Below are 20,989 nucleotides of genomic sequence, written 5' to 3'. Positions count from 1 at the left end.
AAAACAGGGGTGGAGTCTTTATTTTTCATGATGTTTTTGGAGGATTTTGGTAACGCTTGCTCGCAGAGTTGTGAGGGGAAACAGCAGCTGCCATTCCCTCGGGCAGCCTGGCCCTCATGGAGCCGTGAGGGAAGGGGAAATGGTGCTGGCATTTCGCTCGGGAAGGTGTCCCCTCATGGAGCTGTGAGGAGAGATGGTGCCCACCATTCCCTCAGGAAGGTGTCTGTGAGGGGAGATGGTGCCCACCATTCCTCAGGAAGGTGTCTGTGAGGGGAGATGGTGCCCGCCATTCCCTCAGGAAGGTGTCTGTGAGGGGAGATGGTGCCCGCCATTCCCTCAGGAAGGTGTCTGTGAGGGGAGATGGTGCCCACCATTCCTCAGGAAGGTGTCTGTGAGGGGAGATGGTTCCTGCCATTCCCTCAGGAAGGTGTCTGTGAGGGGAGATGGTGCCCACCATTCCCTCAGGAAGGTGTCTGTGAGGGGAGATGGTGCCCACCATTCCCTCAGGAAGGTGTCTGTGAGGGGAGATGGTGCCCACCATTCCTCAGGAAGGTGTCTGTGAGGGGAGATGGTGCCCGCCATTCCTCAGGAAGGTGTCTGTGAGGGGAGATGGTGCCCACCATTCCTCAGGAAGGTGTCTGTGAGGGGAGATGGTTCCTGCCATTCCTCAGGAAGGTGTCTGTGAGGGGAGATGGTGCCCACCATTCCCTCAGGAAGGTGTCTGTGAGGGGAGATGGTGCCCACCATTCCTCAGGAAGGTGTCTGTGAGGGGAGATGGTGCCCGCCATTCCCTCAGGAAGGTGTCTGTGAGGGGAGATGGTTCCTGCCATTCCCTCAGGAAGGTGTCTGTGAGGGGAGATGGTGCCCGCCATTCCTCAGGAAGGTGTCTGTGAGGGGAGATCTCTCCCGCCATTCCCTCAGGCAGGTGTCCTCTCATGGAGCCGTGAGGAAAATTTCGATGGCAGCCCTGGAAAGCACCCTAGAGATGGGGGAAAGGCGGTGTCGCCTGCGAGGGCCGTCTGGGGCTGGGCTCTGTGGCAGACGTAGTGGCGGTGGAACGGCACGGGGACAGAGAGGCGGCGCCGCCAGACGAGCATTCACCGGCGGGGCAGCAGGAGGGGCAGGTCCGCCAGGGCACGCCTGCCACAAAGCGATTTGTTTGTGAAAGCGCAGCAGGGACGGCACCTGCCACAAAGAGAGGACTGAGGGAAGGCGCGTGCGCAGCAGCCGGCCCGGCCGGGACAGCTCTCGCGCGACGGGCGCACGGCTATAAAGGGCGGTGGGCGTGGCCATCGGCGTCAGTCCCGCGCTGCGCGTGCGCGGCCGTGAGGGGAGCGCAGGGCAGCGCCATATCCCGGCCCCCCCCGCCGCCCCGGCCCCGCGCGCATGCGCCTTGAGCTGCTGCGGGCACCTGCGCAATAGTGATCCCCTAGTTGCGCTCGGCGAAGACCGGCCCGGGAGGACATGCTGCCAAATAGTGATCCATAGCTGCTGGTGGTCTCCTGAGGGGGCTGCGGGGTCCGGGGGCCGTCCCCACACACCGCACCTGCCCGGACAGAGCTCCCCGCCTCCCTCCGGCCTCCCAGCAGCGCCGCACCGCCGGTGGGGCCGCTCCTCGGGCCGCGAGGTGAGAGCGGAGGGGAAGGAGTTGTGAGGTGGGGGGGGGAGAGCGCAGGGCCTGAGGGACGGGAGGTGGGGGGGGGGGGGGGGGGGTAGCGGGGAAAAGTTGGGGAAAAACATGGAGAGGGCATTCCTGGAGATAGCCAGGCTGGGGGAGAGGGGCTTTGGGGCGTCTGGAGCCGGGTGAGGGAACACGAGTGGGAGAAAGGGAAGCGAGCCGGAGTGGGAGCGCTGGGATGAGGAGCAGCATCGGGCGGGGAGGGGTGACAGGTTGTGACCTGGCCTGGGACCTTGAGCATCTTCCCGAGGCAGGAGAGAAGCCGGGCTCGGTGGGAATTAGAGCCGGGATCGGGCCTGCTGCTCCCCAGGCGTGTGTCGGGCCTGTGGTGCTGTTTGGAGGAAATGGTGCATCATCCTGCAGTGTGGTAAAGGGAAATAATTCCCTTTCCCGGGGAGCTGGGGCCATCCTGGAGCGCTGCTGGTGCTGCTGCCAAGCATCGTCCGCATTCCCTGTGCTCCAAAGGGAAAGCAGAGTGCCTGGAGTGGGAGACGGAATTGTCTGGGTCTGACAGGAGTTCTGAGAGGGGCAGGAAAAACCTCAGGTGTGATGAGATCTGCTGTCAGCTCTCCAACTCAGCGCTGCTGAATGTGTTTGTGTTGTGGTTCTAGAGCATCGTCCTGACATCAAGAAAAGAAACACTTTTCCCTCATAAGAAAAGAAACACTTTTCCCTCATTTCCTCCTTTTCTCGCTTTGCCTTTGGAGTTCTAAGTAGTGGCTTGTTGTGAGAGTCTGGAGGATAAGACTTATTTATGCTTTATAAAACAGAACTCTAAACCCTGATTTATTTAAGAAAAACATCCACCTAATTTCTCTTTCAGTGACATTTTCCAACCAGCTCCCCACAATGATTTGGTGTCATTTTGCCCCTTGTTTTGTTGTGACCTGAAGAAAAAAACAGATTCTTTTTTTTTCCCTTTTTGGTACTTCGTTAGGATGGGATTGAGCTCGGGACAGCCCAGCGGCAGAAAGTGCTCAGAGGGTGCCCTCCTGTCCCTGCTCAGCAGAAGACAGTGATACAGAGCTGTCCCCATCAAATGGAAACTGCTCCCACGTTGGACAGCCTGGAGAGCAGTTCCTGTTCTAAATCCACCCCTTTTCTCCCCAAAATCTCGGGGATTTGGGCACAAATACAGGTCAGGGAGTGGGGTTAAATTGAGGGCATCACTGCTGGCCCAGCCCACACCCAAGTGCTTTTAAAAAACAGGGGTTTTTTTGCCACCCTCACTCCAGTTTCCTGCTGTGGAGGAGGCTCCGGTGCTGCCGAGATCCCTGATAAATGTTAAACCCACTTAACCCTGCAGCTCCTGTCCCAGTTTCCACTGGGGCAGCGTGGGGTGAGCTCTGGGGTTAATCTGGGAGGGCAGGGACTGGGAGCCGAGCTTGTTCCCAGCGGGGTTTTCCAGTCCCAGCCTCACTCCAGCGTTTCCCTGTGGGGTTTGCTGCTCATTCCTGGCCCCTGAGAACTCGGGGTCATCCCAGTTCCGAGTGTTCTCCCTGCCACGTGGGGCAGGCAGCTGGGAATGCTCCTGTTCCTGGTGCTGGGGGAATTCCTCGGGAATTGTGTGGGATCCCTGCTCCTCGGGAATTGCTTGGGAATTGTTTATGATCCCTGATCCTTGTAATTCCTCGGGAATTCTGTAGGATTCCTGCTCCGTGGGAATTCCTCGGGAATTGTGTGGGATCCCTGCTCCCTTCCCGGCTGGATTTGCTGCACACTGGAGCATTATGTAAGATCTCGCTGGTTCCTCCAGCCTCTCTCTGCTGGGGTTTGCTGCTCGGTGAGGAGAGGAAACACAGCGAGAACCCGTCAGAAAATGGAGAAAGCCCAAAATAAACAAAGGGGAAGGGCCAAACCCCTTTTATTGAGGGAGCTGCTGCTCCTTTCCCAGCGCTGGAGCTGCCAGGTGTCTGTGCTCCGAGCTGAGAGCCCTGGAATAAAAACGAGTGGCCAAGTCCAGAAACACCAGGCGGGGCAGGAACCTGTGGGATTGAGGTGGCTGCACCCCCAGGAGGTGGAGGAGCAGTTCAGAGGCTGATCTGGAAATAGATTCGATTCTTTTTTTTTGTCGTTTGGGTGTTTTTAAGTGTCCTTTCACTGTGGAGGGAAGAAGTTGAGTGACAATCGAGTGATAATCGAGTGCTGAGCTCTTCTGTCTGCTGAGCAGGGACAGCACCCGAGGGCTGTGTCAAGAGGGCTTTGGGCTGGATTTGGGGGATTTAGGGTGGATTTTAGGGAAAAGTTCTTCCCGCGGAGGGCGGTGGGGCACTGGAACAGCTCCCCAGGGAATGGGCACATCCCTGGGGTTCCGGGAGCTCCCAGGAATGGGAGCTGGGGGTGATCCCTGTGGGTTTTGTGCTGTTCCACGAGGGGTTCTGGAAGTCTCTGGGCTGCTGAGGAGCAGGAAAAAACGGAGCTGGAACTGGGGGAAGGGGCTGGGGCTGTTTTAGGGTTTTCCCTCCACGCTTTTAGGGCTGTAAAAGCACCAGAGCACCAACTGTGGCCAGTGCCTGGGGAATTCTTGGGAATTCCTGGGTGTCCCGGGAGGGAATTCTCTGGCTGCAGGCAAGGCTTGCACTGCTGGGATTTGAGGTGTCGCTGGCCTCAGAGCTCCAGGGATTTTTAGGCATCTGTGGAGTTGATAAAGTTTGTTTTTAGGCATCTGTGGAGTTTATAAAGTTTATTTGTAGGCATCTGTGGAGTGCATCGAGTCAGGATCATGGCAGGGATTAAACATTTCCGTCTGGAAGGTGCTGCTTTGGCCATGGGTGCAGACGAATCTGCTGATTTTAGAGCAAATAAGGCTGAACTTTTCTTATTAAGACCTCGGCTCAGCTTTTCTCAGCCTGTGTTACAGATCCTCGTGGGAAGGTTCTGGTCTAGGGTTTAAGAATGGCTTTAGGCACAAACACAAGGTTTAAGTTGTGCATTTAAGGCTGGGCCTGGTGTCACACTCGGGCTGTGAATTAAACACAGCAACTTTGATCCAACTGGTGATAAATAATTTTCCAGCAGCAGAGAACGGCCTTGTGCACACCTGGGACAGAATTAAGCACAGCACAAGTCCAGAGGTTAATCTGAAATGGGCTAATTTTAGATGCAAGGTCAGGAATATTGGTGAAAATACACTGGAGTGCTCAGGATAGAGACATTTAATTGCATCCATTCAGGGACATTTTGGGTCATTCCCAGCCCCTTTGCCCCATCCCATCCCCTCAGCTCTGCCCTTTCCCTCGTTTCCCCCCCCTTTCCCCCTTTTTTCCCCTTTTCCTTTTCCAGCCCTGTGAAGGATGCAGGAGGTGAGGGAGCTCATCCCTTGTTTTTCCTGCTCCCATTCTCTCCCTGCCTGTTTCCCGGGCACTCTTCGCTGCTTTGATGTCCCCAGGAGCAGCCACTGAACTTTTGAAACCCTCCATTAAAAATTTCCTTCCTTCTGGAATCCTTTCCTCCCTCAGTTCCCTTTCCCTGAAGCCTAGGAGTGCGTTGGTTTCTCCTGAGAAGCAGAAGGTGACAGATTTTGGGGGCAAACCTGCGGTGATTTCAGGCTGTGTGCCGGGATTCTCTGTGGAGTTTCTGTGCTCACCTGTGCCAGGTGAGCTCTGGGGCTCGCAGGGGCTCCCGTGCCGGGGGCGGAGCTGAGCTGTGGAGCAGGGAGGGGACTTTGGCAGGGCAGGGTGACAAGGGAACATTTCCTGTGCGGATCCAAGGTCTCCATCTGGAAGTGCTCGACACTGGGGTGAGAATCGCTCTGATTTTAACTCTGTCCCGAGCCAGGAATTTGTTATTTATAGCCAAGGAGTAGCAAACTCCCACTGTACACACAGGGCCATAAAATAATATTTGCAGTTTTGTTTCCTGTGTTTTGATATTTCTGCCTGTGCCTGCCTCTCCTGAGCCATGATATCTGAATTATTTCCCAAATATTTCCCTCAAACCTGCCGTGCTTTTCCATCCAGTTCCAGGATGGGGGTGCCAGCACTGCTGGGGAGGTGACACCTGGTGATATCTGAGGTGTCCTGAGCAGGCAAACCCAGACTATGGAGCATTCTCTGTCAAGGACGTGTGGAGAGAGTTGTTTCAGAGGATTCCAAGGTTATTTTAAATCAGTTCCATGTCTTTTTTTTTTTTTCCCATCCATACTTTTATACTGTTCTCAAATAAAATCTGCATTTTCAGAGATCAGAACACCTTGTATGGCAACGAGTAAAAACATGCTAGTTAAAAACTAAATCACTGAAATTTACTGCAACTTTAACAACAAAATCCAGTTTCACAACCTGCTCTCATGCTTTATTTATTTACTCCTCCTGCTGAAGCCTTTCCATCCCTGACCATCTTGTTGCTCAGCGTGCAGACAGGTGGCCAGTCCCAAAATCCCTGCCTGCTTTCCCTGCTGTCCCTGTGGTGTGTGAGGTGCTGCAGGACACAAAGCCCTGAGCAGAAGGCTCAGCCCAGGCTCTTCCCTCTGCCAAATCCTCAGTGCTGGCTCCAGGCTGGGCTCGGGGGTGCTTTGTTTTTGGTGGAAATGTTTCAGTGAAGCCTTCTCGATGTCACATCACATTCTGCAGGTGTTTGGAGGGGAGAAATTGAGGCCCTTGAGTTGGTTTGATTTGTCCTCAGTTCTGACTGTTTCTGTGTCTCTGTGCCCTCCAGGTGCAGCTGGGCTCCCATTTCTGTGCTGGTTGTTGATGGTTTCTGGTCTCTCTCCCCCTCCCCAGGTGCAGCTGACCCCGTTCCCTGTCTCCTGTGTCCCTGCCCGTTCCCAGGCTGGTTGTTGATGGTTGTTGATGGTTGGTGGTGGTTGGTGGTGGTTGTTGATGGTTGTTGGTGGTTGTTGATGGTTGTTGGTGGTTGTTGATGGTCTCTCTCTCCCCCCAGGTGCAGCTGACCCCGTTCCCTGTCTCCTGTGTCCCTGCCCGTTCCCAGGCTGGTTGTTGATGGTTGTTGATGGTTGTTGATGGTTGTTGATGGTTGTTGATGGTTGGTGGTGGTTGTTAATGGTCTCTCTCCCCCCCCAGGTGCAGCTGACCCCGTTCCCTGTCTCCTGTGTCCCTGCCCGTTCCCAGGCTGGTTGTTGATGGTTGTTGATGGTTGTTGATGGTTGTTGATGGTTGTTGATGGTTGTTGATGGTTGGTGGTGGTTGTTAATGGTCTCTCTCCCCCCCCAGGTGCAGCTGACCCCGTTCCCTGTCTCCTGTGTCCCTGCCCGTTCCCAAGCTGGCGATGTCCCGGGTGCCCAGTCCCCCCCCTCCGGCAGAGATGTCCAGCGGGCCGGTGGCCGAGAGCTGGTGCTACACACAGGTCAGATGCCCTGGAATGCTGAGCTCTGGGGACTTGGAGTGGGCTTGGGGCCTGCTGGGAGGGAGTTCACACACGGGGAGTTCCACACACGGGGAGTTCCACACTGCAGTTACACACCAAGCAGTTGCACACACAGAATTACGCACTGGGAGTTACACACAGCAATCACAGCAGTTACACAGCAATCACACACTGCAGTTACACACAGAGTTACCACAGGGTAGTTGTGGCAGTTGCAGCAGCAGTTACTCACAGCAATCACACACTGCAGTTACACACAGAGTTACACACAGGGTAGTTGTGGCAGTTGCAGCAGCAGTTACACACAGCAATCACAGCAGTTACACACAGAGTTACCACAGGGTAGTTGTGGCAGTTGCAGCAGCAGTTACACACAGCAATCACAGCAGTTACACACAGAGTTACCACAGGGTAGTTGTGGCAGTTGCAGCAGCAGTTACTCACAGCAATCACAGCAGTTACACAGCAATCACACACTGCAGTTACACACAGAGTTACACACAGGGTAGTTGTGGCAGTTGCAGCAGCAGTTACTCACAGCAATCACACACTGCAGTTACACACAGAGTTACCACAGGGTAGTTGTGGCAGTTGCAGCAGCAGTTACTCACAGCAATCACACACTGCAGTTACACACAGAGTTACCACAGGGTAGTTGTGGCAGTTGCAGCAGCAGTTACTCACAGCAATCACACACTGCAGTTACACACAGAGTTACACACAGGGTAGTTGTGGCAGTTGCAGCAGCAGTTACTCACAGCAATCACACACTGCAGTTACACACAGAGTTACCACAGGGTAGTTGTGGCAGTTGCAGCAGCAGTTACTCACAGCAATCACACACTGCAGTTACACACAGAGTTACCACAGGGTAGTTGTGGCAGTTGCAGCAGCAGTTACTCACAGCAATCACACACTGCAGTTACACACAGAGTTACCACAGGGTAGTTGTGGCAGTTGCAGCAGCAGTTACTCACAGCAATCACACACTGCAGTTACACACAGAGTTACCACAGGGTAGTTGTGGCAGTTGCAGCAGCAGTTACACACAGCAATCACAGCAGTTACACAGCAATCACACACTGCAGTTACACAGCAGTTACTCAGCTCCCATTCTCTCCCCTCAGATCAAGGTGGTGAAGTTCTCCTACATGTGGACCATCAACAACTTCAGCTTCTGCCGGGAGGAGATGGGGGAGGTCATCAAGAGCTCGACCTTCTCCTCTGGGGCCAACGACAAACTCAAGTGGTGAGAGCAGGGAGAGGGGTTCAGCACTGGGGGTTTGGGGAGAGCAGGGAGAGGGGTTCAGCTTTGGGAATTTGGGGGTTGGGACCCAGGGAATCCATGGGAACATCCAGGAGAGGGGTTCATTTTTGGGGTGGCCTTTGGAACACAGGGAATCCATGGGAACATCGTTACCCTCCCAGCACAGCCCCAGTTCCTCAGCAGTGTTTGCACACAAACCAAACCAGATTTATTTACCTTCAAAACAGATTTCTGTGCCAAGTGCACGTGGGGCTGGGAGGGTGCACAGCCCATTTTACCCTCCCAGTTCCATGGGGTTCAAAAGGGAATTTTTCCTGCTGTGAATTCCCTTTCTATGAGTGGCAGCTTTTTGTGGAGAACACAGGGATGAGAGAAGTGCCAATGTCCTCTCACTGCTCCTGCCCAGGAGCTGCTGCCTCTTCAGCATGACCTCATTTGGGGCCTTTCCCTTTCCTCTAAACCTCCCTTATCTTCCCTGAGGCCTCAGTGATTTCCAGTAACTCAGAGTGGACTTTGCTCAGAACCTGTGTCCTGCTGCATCCCTGGGCTCTGATTCCTGCTTTTATCCTGATGCTGAGCAGTTCAGAATTTCCCTTTTCAGCACAAACAGTGAGGAAGCAGCTCCAGGATGAGCTGTATCCATGGGATACAGTGAGAGTTCTCTTCCTTTGGGTGGCAGAGCTGTGCTTTCCTTGGCCTGCCTTTGTTCCTGTCACCTTTGTCCCCTCCCTGCAACATCTGGATCTGTGCATTTGGTCCCTGTGTGTGGGAGCTGTTCATTATCTGTCTGCTTTTTGTTCTTGCTGGATTCTGTGTCAGGTTTCAGGTCATGGAAGAGCCTCTTCCTGCCTTTTCTTCACACAGGAGGAGTTTTTCCTTTTAACCCTGGTTGTTTTTATTTTTTTAAGAACCACCAGCCTTCCAGCAATCCCTTGTTCCTTGCAGTTGCCTCCTGTGGAATTTTATCAAACATTCCCCTGCTTTTGTTGCCGTTCTTCCAACCCATTCCCTCAGTTTTGATTTATTTCACTTTTCCTTTGTGAGGATTGGTGTCCAGGGGGCTTCTCAGTGACTCCAGCCCTTCTCCCTGAGGATTTGTTGGGCTGCCCAGAATCCCTGAGTGTTTTCCTCAGTGTGGGGTGCAGCTGTACCCCAGCTCTGCTCCTTTCACCCAACCCCGTGCTCCCTGGGGGCTCAGGGGTTGTTACCAGCCCTTGTTTGCTCTGAAGGTTTGGGAATCCCTCAGTGCCCATCCCTGCCCCTTTTGCAGGTGTGGGAATCCCACAGAGCTCATCCCTGCCCCTGCCCCTTTTGCAGGTGTTTACGTGTGAACCCCAAGGGTCTGGACGAGGAGAGCAAGGATTACCTGTCCCTGTACCTGCTGCTCGTGAGCTGCCCCAAGAGCGAGGTCAGGGCCAAGTTCAAGTTCTCCATCCTCAATGCCAAGGGAGAGGAGACCAAGGCCATGGGTGAGGAAACCCCTCTGGGTGGGAGAAACCCCTCTGGGGTGAGGGAAACTCTTCCTGGGATGGGTGAAACCCCTCTTTGTGTGACTGAAAACCCTTCCTGGGGTGAGGGAAACCCTCCTGGGGTGGGTGAGACCCCTGTGGATGGGTGAGACCCCCTCTGGGGTGAGGGAAACCCTCCTGGGATGGGTGAGACCCCTGTGGATGGGTGAGACCCCTCCCTCTGGGGTGAGGGAAACCCTCCTGGGATGGGTGAGACCCCTCTGGATGGGTGAGACCCCCCCCCTGGGGTGAGGGAAACCCTCCTGGGGTGGGTGAGACCCCTCTGGATGGGTGAGACCCCTGTGGATGGGTGAGACCCCCCCCCCCGGGGTGAGAGAAACCCTCCTGGGGTGGGTGAGACCCCTCTGGATGGGTGAGACCCCCCCCCTCTGGGGTGAGAGAAACCCTCCTGGGATGGGTGAGACCCCTGTGGATGGGTGAGGGAAACCCTCCTGGGGTGGGTGAGACCCCTCTGGATGGGTGAGACCCCCCCCCTGGGGTGAGGGAAACCCTCCTGGGGTGGGTGAGACCCCTCTGGATGGGTGAGACCCCTGTGGATGGGTGAGACCCCCCCCCTCTGGGGTGAGAGAAACCCTCCTGGGGTGGGTGAGACCCCTGTGGATGGGTGAGGGAAACCCTCCTGGGGTGGGTGAGACCCCTGTGGATGGGTGAGACCCCTGTGGATGGGTGAGACCCCTGTGGGGTGCTGTGGGCCAGGCTTTGGGGTCTGCTGTGCCCCCGGCCTGGCTGAAGCCGGCTCTGTCCCGCAGAGAGCCAGCGCGCCTATCGCTTCGTGCAAGGCAAGGACTGGGGCTTCAAGAAGTTCATCAGGAGAGATTTCCTGCTGGACGAGGCCAACGGGCTCCTGCCAGATGACAAACTGACCCTGTTCTGTGAGGTGAGCCCTGCTGCCAGCCCTGGACAGGTCCTGCAGCCCCAGGCAGGGCTGGCCCTTCCCTCACCTGGCTCTCAGGCTCACTGCTGGATGTTCTGAGCCTGCTCTGGCTGTGCCTTTTCCCTGCCTGATTCATCCCTCTGCTTCCTGCTCAGTTTTCCCTGGAATGGAGATGGGAATTGGGCAGGTTTGATGATCGTTTCTCAGTGCTTTGGTGTTCCCATCCCTCTGTTTGTGCTCCTTGATTTAGGGCTCACTTGGGATAATCCCAGCCTACAACTGCCCTGCTCAATGAAGGAGAGCTTCTCTCTATTTCCTTCAATGTGTCTGCACAGCCAGCAAAGAAAAAAATGGGAGAAAAGGGGATTTTACAGTAATCAGCATCTTCTGCTCATGGTGTTCGTGTTTATCTAAAACACCATTATTATTTTCCTTGTGCTATTCCAGGCAAAGATGCAGCCAGTTATTTCCAAACCCAGAGATTTAAGTTGGAAAACCTTAATGAGCAAATAGAAACTCTAATTTAGTGTCTTCAGAGCTTCTTCTACCTCACTCCCATTGTCTTTTTAACTGCAAACTCCTTCCTGGAGCTGTTTTTTGTTTTTTTTTCTTCTTGCCAGAGGAGAGCAGAACAAGTTGTTCTCTCCTTGCATCTCCTGCACTGTTTTTTTTACTGGGAGTCTTTTCTTTTGCTGTGTTTCCTTTCAGGAATAAAAGAAGGGCTTCAAAGTCCTTTAACAGCTGGGATTTTGGGGGAGGGGGGGGATTGGTTTGTTTTTGGGGTGGGTTTTTTTCAGGTTTTGGCCATCATAATCATGCACATGTTTAAATGAACAAACATCTCAAGGGTGTTTGATCAGCAGCAGAAATTCCTAGGGATGGAGGGAGCCCTTCCTTGAACACAAAATGGGAGGAGAAAGGAGAGTCTGGCATGGCAGAAGCAAATCCTTGCCTAGTTTGACATCTGAGGCTGGGATCCTTTTCCTTTGCTCTTTTCCTTTCCTCTTTCCTTTTTCCTTTCCTCTTTCCTTTTTCCTTTCCTTTTCCTTATTTTCTTTTCCTTTTCCTTATTTTCTTTTCTCCTTTCCTTTTTTTCTTTCTTTTGTTTCCTTTTATTTTCTCTTTCCTTTTTCCTTTCCCCTTTCCCACCGTGTGGAGCTTCGCCGTCTGTCCTTGCTCTCCCTTGACCACTGGTCCTGAGCAGAGCTGGAATTTCCCTTGGGCAGGGCAGCAAATCCAGGGAATGGCCTCACCTCTGCTTCCCTGTCAGCCCCCCTTGGCTGCAGCAGGGCACAATTAATCACTGAGCTTTGCTAATTGGCCTCTGCTGCAGCTGGGATTTAAGCACGGGGTTGGTACTGTACAGGCTCCTAACGAGGCCTTTCTGGAGGAGATTCCTCACCTTTGGAGCAGGGATTGGGAATCTGCCTTCTCCAGCTCTCCCTCATTGTCAGCATGAGCTGGGGTTTGTTAACTCCCCTGGAGTGGGGTTTGGTTGTGTTTTCGGGTGTTAAACTCCCCTGGAGTGGGGTTTGGTTGTGTTTTCGGGTGTTTAACTCCTGGAAGGAGAAGCAGAGGGCACTGAGGGGTCAGACACTGCCCCTGTGGGGTCTGAGCTGGGCTCTGTGGGTCCCTCATTCCCCCCGGGGTGCTGGCTGTTGCATTATTGATCAGGGAGGTTTCACAGTAATGGAAAGAGAAACTGGGTCAGGTGTGGTATCTGGAAAAAATCAGGAAAGAACAAAAATCCAGTTCCACTTCCTTCAGAAACCATGGATTGCATGGACGGGCTGAGAGGGAAACCTGCTGACATTTGGGATTTGGGGTGGTATAGGGATTTCCACAGAGCATCCTTTAAAAGTGAGGAGTTGGGAACCTCCTGTGTCTGAATTGAGGGTGGTGCCTTGCCCCGAGGTGTGTGGGTGCTCTGAGGTGTGTGGGTGCTCTGAGGTGTGTGGGTGCCCCTGAGGTGCCCCTGAGGTGTGTGGGTGCCCCTGAGGTGTGTGAGTGCTCTGAGGTGCCCCCGAGGTGTGTGGGTGCCCCCGAGGTGTGTGGGTGCTCTGAGGTGCCCCTGAGGTGTGTGGGTGCCCCCGAGGTGTGTGGGTGCCCTGAGGTGCCCCCGAGGTGTGTGGGTGCCCCCGAGGTGTGTGGGTGCTCTGAGGTGCCCCTGAGGTGTGTGGGTGCCCCTGAGGTGTGTGGGTGCTCTGAGGTGCCCCTGAGGTGTGTGGGTGCCCCTGAGGTGTGTGGGTGCTCTGAGGTGCCCCCGAGGTGTGTGGGTGCCCCCGAGGTGTGTGGGTGCCCCTGAGGTGTGTGGGTGCCCCTGAGGTGTGTGGGTGCTCTGAGGTGCCCCTGAGGTGTGTGGGTGCCCCTGAGGTGTGTGGGTGCTCTGAGGTGCCCCCGAGGTGTGTGGGTGCTCTGAGGTGCCCCCGAGGTGTGTGGGTGCTCTGAGGTGTGTGGGTGCTCTGAGGTGTGTGGGTGCTCTGAGGTGCCCCTGAGGTGTGTGGGTGCCCCCGAGGTGTGTGGGTGCCCCCGAGGTGTGTGGGTGCTCTGAGGTGTGTGGGTGCTCTGAGGTGCCCCCGAGGTGTGTGGGTGCCCCCGAGGTGTGTGGGTGCTCTGAGGTGCCCCCGAGGTGTGTGGGTGCCCTGGCCTGGCCTGCAGCAGAGCCGTGCAGGCCCAGGGGCTGTCCCTGAGCGTGGCTGTCCCCAGGTGAGCGTGGTGCAGGACTCGGTGAACATCTCTGGCCAGAACACCATGAACATGGTGAAGGTGCCCGAGTGCCGCCTGGCCGACGAGCTGGGCGGGCTCTGGGAGAACTCGCGCTTCACCGACTGCTGCCTCTGCGTGGCTGGCCAGGAGTTCAAGGGCCACAAAGCCATCCTGGCAGGTACCTGGGGGTGTCCTGGGGGTGCCAGGGAGGGGTTTGGGATCAGGGAATGGGGGGGGATGGAGCCACAGAGCCATCCTGGCAGGTACCTGGGGGTGTCCTGGGGGTGCCAGGGAGGGGTTTGGGATCAGGGAATGGGGGGGATGGAGCCACAGAGCTCATCCCTGGCAGGTACCTGGGGGTGTCCTGGGGGTGAGGGGTGCCAGGAAGGGGATTGGGATCAGGGAATGGATTGGGGTCAGGGAATAGAGGGGATGGTTTGGGATGGGGGGAATGGATTGGGATGGAGGGAGCTCAGAGCTCATCCATGGCTGGGACATCTCCCACTCTTCCAGGCTGCTCCCAGCCCTGTCCAGCCTGGCCTGGGACACTTCAGGCATCCAGGGGAATCTGGGAAAGCCTGGTGGGAAGTGCAGGGAGCTGGGGAGGTGCTGGCAGCAGCATCCAGCCCTTCCCAGGGAGTGCAGCATTCCCAAGGAGCTCTGTTCCCCACAGCACGATCGCCCGTGTTCAGCGCCATGTTCGAGCACGAGATGGAGGAGAGCAAAAAGGTGAGGCCTGAGGAAATGGGGGATCCTGCTCAGTTCCTGTCAGGGCTTCCCCCCTGACACCTGGAACTGCTCCTCTCACACAGGGAGCAGGAAAAGAGGGATCTGGCATCAATTGTGCCTTTGTTCCTTTGGGAAAGGGGCTGGGGGAACAGGGAGAATGTGGGATACAGCTTAGAGTTCTTCTTACTCCATCCAAGTATTTTCTTTTCCTCCCCTTTTTTCCTCTCTCTTTTCCTGCCCTCCTTTTCCCACTCGCCTTTCCCCTCTCCTTTCATCCCCTTTCTTTTTCAAGTTCAACACCTTATAACCACTTCCCCTGTGACACTGCTGGCTTTTGGGGTAGGAGGAGCCCTGGAGCCTCTTGGCAGACCCCAAAAATCTCCTTTTTCCCCTTGCAGAACCGGGTTGAGATCAACGATGTGGAGCCCGAGGTGTTTAAGGAAATGATGTGTTTCATTTACACTGGGAAGGCCCCAAACCTGGACAAGATGGCAGATGATCTGCTGGCTGCTGCTGACAAGGTAAATTCAGGATTTATGGATACTGGGGGGGCTGGGAATGCCGTGGGATTTCCTTTCCACAGTGCTCCCAGAGCCCTGGGGTGGGCAGGCTCCTTGGAACTGGGGCTTGCAGGGAAACCTGGGCACACACCTGGACCATCAGATTGACAGAGAAAACATCTGGAGATCCAGCAGGAATTTCTGTCTCCACTCCTCATTTTTAAGCATTTTTGAAGCTTCCAGAGGACTCTGCTGCAGATCTTCCCATTAAACCAGCAGGAATTTTTTGCTCTACTGCTCATTTTTAAGGATTTTTGGGAGCTCCCAGAAGAGCCTGTTCAGCATGATCTGAGCTGGGCTGAGCAGACAATTACAGAGCAGGGCCCAGGGATGTTTTTCCATGTGGTTATTCCCAAATCCCCAGAGCAGTGCTGAGTCTGGACAAACAGTTTTGCTCCTGCCCTGCCTCCTGTCAGCCCTGAGGCTCTGGAAATCCTGGAGTGGGAAGTGGTGCTGCTTTTCCTACTGCAATGCCAGTCCCTGCTGTTCCTGGGAGCTGCTGGAATTCCCTGGGGCTCTCCTGGAATTCCCTGGGGCTTTGCCCCTTCCCCTTTGGAGCCCCAGTGATGGAAGTGAGAGCTCTGTTAATCCCTACAATTCCATAATTTACAGCCCAAACTATTCCATTTTTCTTCTTCCCCCCCCCCCCCCCCCTCTTAAAATTTACTCAGTGCTGGGGAAAGATCCAATCTGGAGCCTGAATCCTGGAATTTATCCCTGGAACGGCTCAGAATTGCAGGATTCTCACTCCTGCCCTGGGGGTGAGAACCTGGTGCAGTCTCTGGAATCTTTGGATTTTCCCCAGCTCCTGGAATCCTGAGATTCTGTGCTGGGGATTTGGGCTGGGGGTGCTTTGTGTCCCTCTGGGTCCCTGGGCTCCATCCCAGGGGTGGCTGAGAAGGGAAAAGCTCCATTCCAGCCAGGATTGAGGTGGGAATTGGATCCCAGGAGATTCCAGGGTTGGTCATAGCCACGCCCAGGATTCCTGGTATTTATCCAGGATTATCCAGGATTCCAAGGTATTGCCTGGGGGGAAAGCACTGAGGGCAGGCAGAGCTTTAATTCTGATTTTTCTGCCTCCTAACACAGCTTTGCTTTCCATTTCCAACTCTTTGTGGGCCTTAAAAGCAGGAATTAAAAAAAAAGAGGGAATAAAGAACTCCTCTAGGAAATCATGTCAAGCAGGCAGTATTTACCCCAGGGACTGAAGCAGCTCCCTCAGAGCTCTGCTGTCCCTTAGGGAAAAGCTGTAATTAGCCCAAAACCAACCAAAATTCAACTTCAGGAGCTCCCAGTGCAGGAGGCTGAGAGGAAAGAGGAGGAATTTAAAAAAGGAGGAAGGGGAAATGTTGCTGCTGAGAGCCCACAGTGGCCACTCTGGGCCAAAAATATAATTAAAAATGAATTCTTTGTAGCAAAAATGGAACTAAAAAGTGGATGCATGGAGGAGAATATTCCATCTCCAGCAGGAGAGTGCCCAGCTTTATTTGTTACATTTTGAGGCTCTGACAGGCAATTATCCAAACTCATGGCTGGCCCCATAAACTGCTTTATTTATTGAGCCACATTAGCAAAGAAATTTGATTTGCCCTCTCAATTTACCAGAGAAAACTCCCGAGTGCTCTGCCTGTGTTACCAGCCAGGCTTCAGGCAAAGTGGGGTTCAGGAGCTGGGATTGTGCCTTTAAATCCAATCCTAGCAGGGAATTCTCACTCAGAGCCTAAAACCAATCAATCAATCAATCAATCAATCAATCAATCAATCAGTTCATAGTGATGGAGCTGATCCCACAGCAAAGATCCCACAAATGAATCCCAGCCCAGGGCACAGAACATTCCTGGCTACAAATAGGTGGAGGAGCAGAACTTGAGGATCCCCCCCCCCCCCCCCCCCCCCAGGGAATTCCCTGCTGGAATTCCATGGTTTTGTCCCAGTATGCCCTGGAGAGGCTCAAGGTGATGTGTGAGGATGCCCTGGGCAGTTCCCAGGGGTAATTCCAGGGGTAATTCCATGTTTTTGTCCCAGTATGCCCTGGAGAGGCTCAAGGTGATGTGTGAGGATGCCCTGGGCAGTTCCCAGGGGTAATTCCAGGGGTAATTCCATGGTTTTGTCCCAGTATGCCCTGGAGAGGCTCAAGGTGATGTGTGAGGATGCCCTGGGCAGTTCCCAGGGGTAATTCCAGGGGTAATTCCATGGTTTTGTCCCAGTATGCCCTGGAGAGGCTCAAGGTGATGTGTGAGGATGCTCTCTGCAGTAACCTGTCCGTGGAGAACGCAGCTGAGATCCTGATCCTGGCTGACCTGCACAGCGCAGACCAGCTCAAAACCCAGGCTGTGGACTTCATTAATTAGTGAGTAATTGTTCCAGGATGGACAGACTCTTCTTTTTCCCCTCTCTTTCCCCCCTCACTCCAGACAAACCAAGGCTGGGCTCCTTCCCAACCCCAAGATTCCAGATTTGTTGTTGAATGTTCCTTGGGAGCAGCAGGGCTCCCACTCCGTGCTGGCCCCTGCAGGGAAGGTTCTGCTCTGTTGTTTTTGAGTTCCCTCCCTGTGATCCATGGTTTATCCAGCATTCCACATCTGGAATTGTCCCCAAACCCAGCTCAGCTTTGTTCTCTGGGGCTCTCCAGACTGGGAACAGCCTGTGAGCTGCTCTGGAGCTTCCAGGGATCAGCAGAAGCTGCAGGTAGGCAGGGATCAGGGAGTTCTGATCCTGGAATCATCCTGGAAGTGTCCCAGGCCAGGCTGGGATAGCAGGAGGCTGTCCCTGCCCGGGGAGCTGGATGAGCTTTTAGGTCCTTCCAGCCCAAAGCATTCCATGATTTGATGCTGAGGGATTGATTGCAGCTCTCCATCCAGCAGCAGATGGAAAATCCCTGCCAAACTTTAATAAATGGAACATTTCTGTCACTGGGTGCAGCTCTCTCCCTGCTTTTTATATCGATTTAAACCCTCCCTGTGCCAGGAGCTGGGATGAGCTCTGTGCTCTGCCATCCCACCTGGAATCTGCTGCAGCTTCTCCTCCTGAAACGGGGCCAGAGCCCCCAGACACCCGAGGGAGCCCAGGAGGAGGAACCCCGAGTTCCTCAGGCCCTTGGGAAGAGCCTGGAGGGAACAGCCTGTGCCCATTATCCTGCTCCCTCAGCCCAGTTTGTTCCCCGTTATCCCAGCCCCTGATCCTGCTTTGTTCCTGGTTATCCCAGCCCCTTATCCCAGTTATCCCAGTCTCTCATCTCCCAATTACCCCACTCCCTACTCCCAGGTCCCCACTAACCCCAGTTCCCCCAGTCCCTATTACAAATTCCCCACTAACCCAGTTCCCCACTAAACCCGGTTCCCCAGTAAACCCAATTAACCCACTCCCTACTCCCAGTTCCCCCAGTCCCTATTCCCAGTCCCCCACTAACCCCAGTTCCCCCAGTCCCTAACCCCAGTTCCCCACTAACCCCAGTTCCCCTAGTCCCTATTCTCAGTTCCCCAGTAACCCCAGTTCCCCCAGTCCCTAACCCCAGTTCCCCCAGTTCCCCACTAACCCCAGTTCCCCCAGTCCCTACTCCCAGTTCCCCACTAACCCCAGTTCCCCCAGTCCCTATTCCCAGTCCCCCAGTAACCCCAGTTCCCCCAGTCCCTAACCCCAGTTCCCCACTAACCCCAGTTCCCCCAGTCCCTGTTCCCGGTTCCCCATTAACCCCAGTTCCCCCAGTCCCTGTTCCCGGTTCCCCATTAACCCCAGTTCCCCCAGTCCCTGTTCCCGGTTCCCCATTAACCCCAGTTCCCCCAGTCCCTGTTCCCGGTTCCCCATTAACCCCAGTTCCCCCAGTCCCTGTTCCCGGTTCCCCATTAACCCCAGTCCCCCCAGTCCCTGTTCCCGGTTCCCCATTAACCCCAGTTCCCCCAGTCCCTACTCCCAGTTCCCCACTAACCCCAGTTCCCCCAGTCCCTATTCCCAGTTCCCCACTAACCCCAGTTCCCCCAGTCCCTATTCTCAGTTCCCCAGTAACCCCAGTTCCCCCAGTCCCTAACCCCAGTTCCCCCAGTCCCTAACCCCAGTTCCCCCAGTCCCTAACCCCAGTTCCCCCAGTCCCTATTCCCAGTCCCCCAGTCCCTAACCCCAGTTCCCCCAGTCCCTATTCCCAGTCCCCCAGTCCCTAACCCCAGTTCCCCCAGTTCCCCCAGTCCCTACTCCCAGTCCCCCAGTAACCCCAGTTCCCCCAGTCCCTGTTCCCGGTTCCCCATTAACCCCAGTCCCCCCAGTCCCTGTTCCCGGTTCCCCATTAACCCCTTCCCTCCTGCGTTGCAGCCACGCCTCGGACGTGATGGAGACGTCTGGCTGGAAGTCCATGGTGGTGTCCCACCCTCACCTGGTGGCCGAGGCCTATCGCTCGCTGGCCTCGGCGCAGTGCCCGTTCCTGGGCCCGCCCCGCAAGCGGCTGAAGCAATCCTAAAGCCGGCCCCTTGATCCCGAGCTTTTCTGGAAGCGGCCCCGGCTGCGCCGCCGCTGCTGCCCAGCCCTTTGACCAGCGGGGAGCCCGGCGAGACCCGCGGAGAGCTTGGACTCTGTTCTTGGGGGGAAGAGGCTGCTGCTCCGTGTGACTCCAGACTTTGTCCAACAGCACCGAGAAACTTTGGGAAAAGGGGGGAGGGTGGGCTCGGGGGCTGTTCCTGCGATTCCCTGTGTCTGTTGTGTTCCCTTGCACCCGCCTGAGGCCCCTCCAGGCTGGGGATCCTGCCCCCGGGGGCTCTGTGTGTGGGGGGGGGATGCCCGGGGCCAGAGAGGACTTTTGAAGGGCAGAACTTCCACCGAGGTGGTTTTGGGGTTTTTTTTGTTTGTTTGGGGTGGGTTGTTTTTGTTTTGTTTTTTTTTTTTTTTTTGGTTGGTTGGTTTTTTGTTTGTTTGGGTGTTTTTTTTTGTTGTTTTTGTTTGTTTGGGGGTTTTTTGTTTGTTTTTTTTGTTTGTTTGTTTTGTTTTGTTTTTGTTTTTTTTGTGGGGAGGAAATGTCCCCCCGAGGGGGAGCTCCAGGAATATTTATGGCAAACTTTGGTTCCCAAAGTCCTGGTGGGCCAAGCTGAGCTGAGCTGAGCAGAGCTGGACGTGGTGTTTGTGTCCTGCTGCCCCTCAGCCAGGAGCTGAATTTGCTGTTTTAGCACTTGTGTGTCCATTGCAAACAGAGAAAAAAAAAAAAAAAAAAAAAAAAAAAAAAAAGGAAAAAAAAAAGTTTAAAAGCCCCTTTAGGTGAGAAATCAGAGCTCAGCACGAGGGGCTGTGCTGGGAGAGGACCGAGAGCGGCACCGACGGTTTCTGTTTTAAACCTTGTGGGGAATGTTCTGGGCATTTTTCCCTGCTTTATTTCCCCTTTCCTCCCGATTTCTTTCATGAAAACAACAACAAAAAAAACCAAAACAAAACAAAAAAAAAAAAAAACCCAACCCCGAAGCCCCTCCCAAGTTGAATTTCACTGCTGCGTGCGACGTCCCCGTGGTTCTTACACTGTTTGTACCTGGTCTGGCTGTCTGGGGCCAGCCCTGTCCCTTTCTATTTAGTCACTTCTTACAGCAGAGATCTTTCAATAGCTGGGAAATCTTTTTTGTTTTTCATTTGGAAAAAAAAAAAAAAATATAAATAATTCCTATTTTGTACCCTGTGGTATCTCTGGCCTTCTTCTTTTCGTTGTTTTTATTTTTAATTCCTGTTTTTAAGCTTCTTCAGGTTCTCCTCTGTGTCCCTGCTGGTTCCTGGAAGCCAGGAGAGATTTTTTTTTTTTTTTTTTTTTTTTTTGGGAATGTTGCACAGGGAATTTCAATACAAATCTGTAGTTTCTCCTTACAGGTGAGGCCAAAATTGCAGAGTTTTTAATGATTCCTGCAGGATTCCAGCCCTGGGTCCCCAAATCCCCTGGGAGGGGAACGGGAGCAGTTCCAGAGGGATCTGAAATCCTCCCTCCATTTTCCTCCATCTCCATCCTGGTGCCCCAAATCCCCCCACTTGTTCCTAATGACCTTTTTTTGAAGTTAATTTAATATTAAGACATTTAATTAGAGAGGGTTTGGTTGGATTTATTTATTCTTTCTGACCTGCTGCCCACTTGGCTCCTTGGCTGCAATTCCAGGCTCAGGCTGCAGGAAATTTGGCAATCCCAGATTCTTGGGTGTGTTTGATTTACGTTTAATTGAAATAGAAATATAAATTTAATTTTAATTTAAAGCTGAGAGTGCTGTGGATGCACAGAAAGGAGGAGAGAACTTCCCTGAGTGGGGCAGGAAAAAGGAACTGGGAGAAAACAGAGAAAATAAAAGAGCAGCACATGAAATAATGGGGGAA

At 54.2% G+C, this 20,989-nt stretch overlaps 1 protein-coding gene across 2 annotated transcripts; it reads left to right on the top strand.

Moving 5' to 3' along the window:
• Positions 1-1,446: 1,446 nt before the first annotated feature.
• SPOP (speckle type BTB/POZ protein) lies at positions 1,447-20,863 on the top strand. 2 transcript variants are annotated; one of them, XM_062508314.1, is made up of 10 exons: positions 1,447-1,627; positions 6,850-6,982; positions 8,131-8,252; positions 9,588-9,739; positions 10,549-10,676; positions 13,380-13,557; positions 14,053-14,108; positions 14,507-14,629; positions 16,876-17,018; positions 18,971-20,863. In XM_062508314.1, exons 2-10 carry the CDS (start codon positions 6,905-6,907, stop codon positions 19,113-19,115), a joined length of 1,125 nt encoding a protein of 374 aa, XP_062364298.1. In that variant the 5' UTR covers positions 1,447-1,627; positions 6,850-6,904; the 3' UTR covers positions 19,116-20,863. The 2 variants fall into 2 exon arrangements, with proteins under 2 accessions (XP_062364298.1, XP_062364299.1); XM_062508315.1 differs by lacking the exon at positions 1,447-1,627 and having other exon boundaries at positions 6,849-6,982.
• The last annotated feature ends 126 nt before the right edge of the window (positions 20,864-20,989 follow it).

The sequence above is a fragment of the Cinclus cinclus genome, chromosome 24 (genome assembly GCF_963662255.1).
Source record: "Cinclus cinclus chromosome 24, bCinCin1.1, whole genome shotgun sequence".
Classification (NCBI taxonomy): Eukaryota; Metazoa; Chordata; class Aves; order Passeriformes; family Cinclidae; genus Cinclus; species Cinclus cinclus.
Note: the sequence above shows the minus strand (reverse complement) of the source record. Positions and strands in the feature narration are given on the sequence as shown.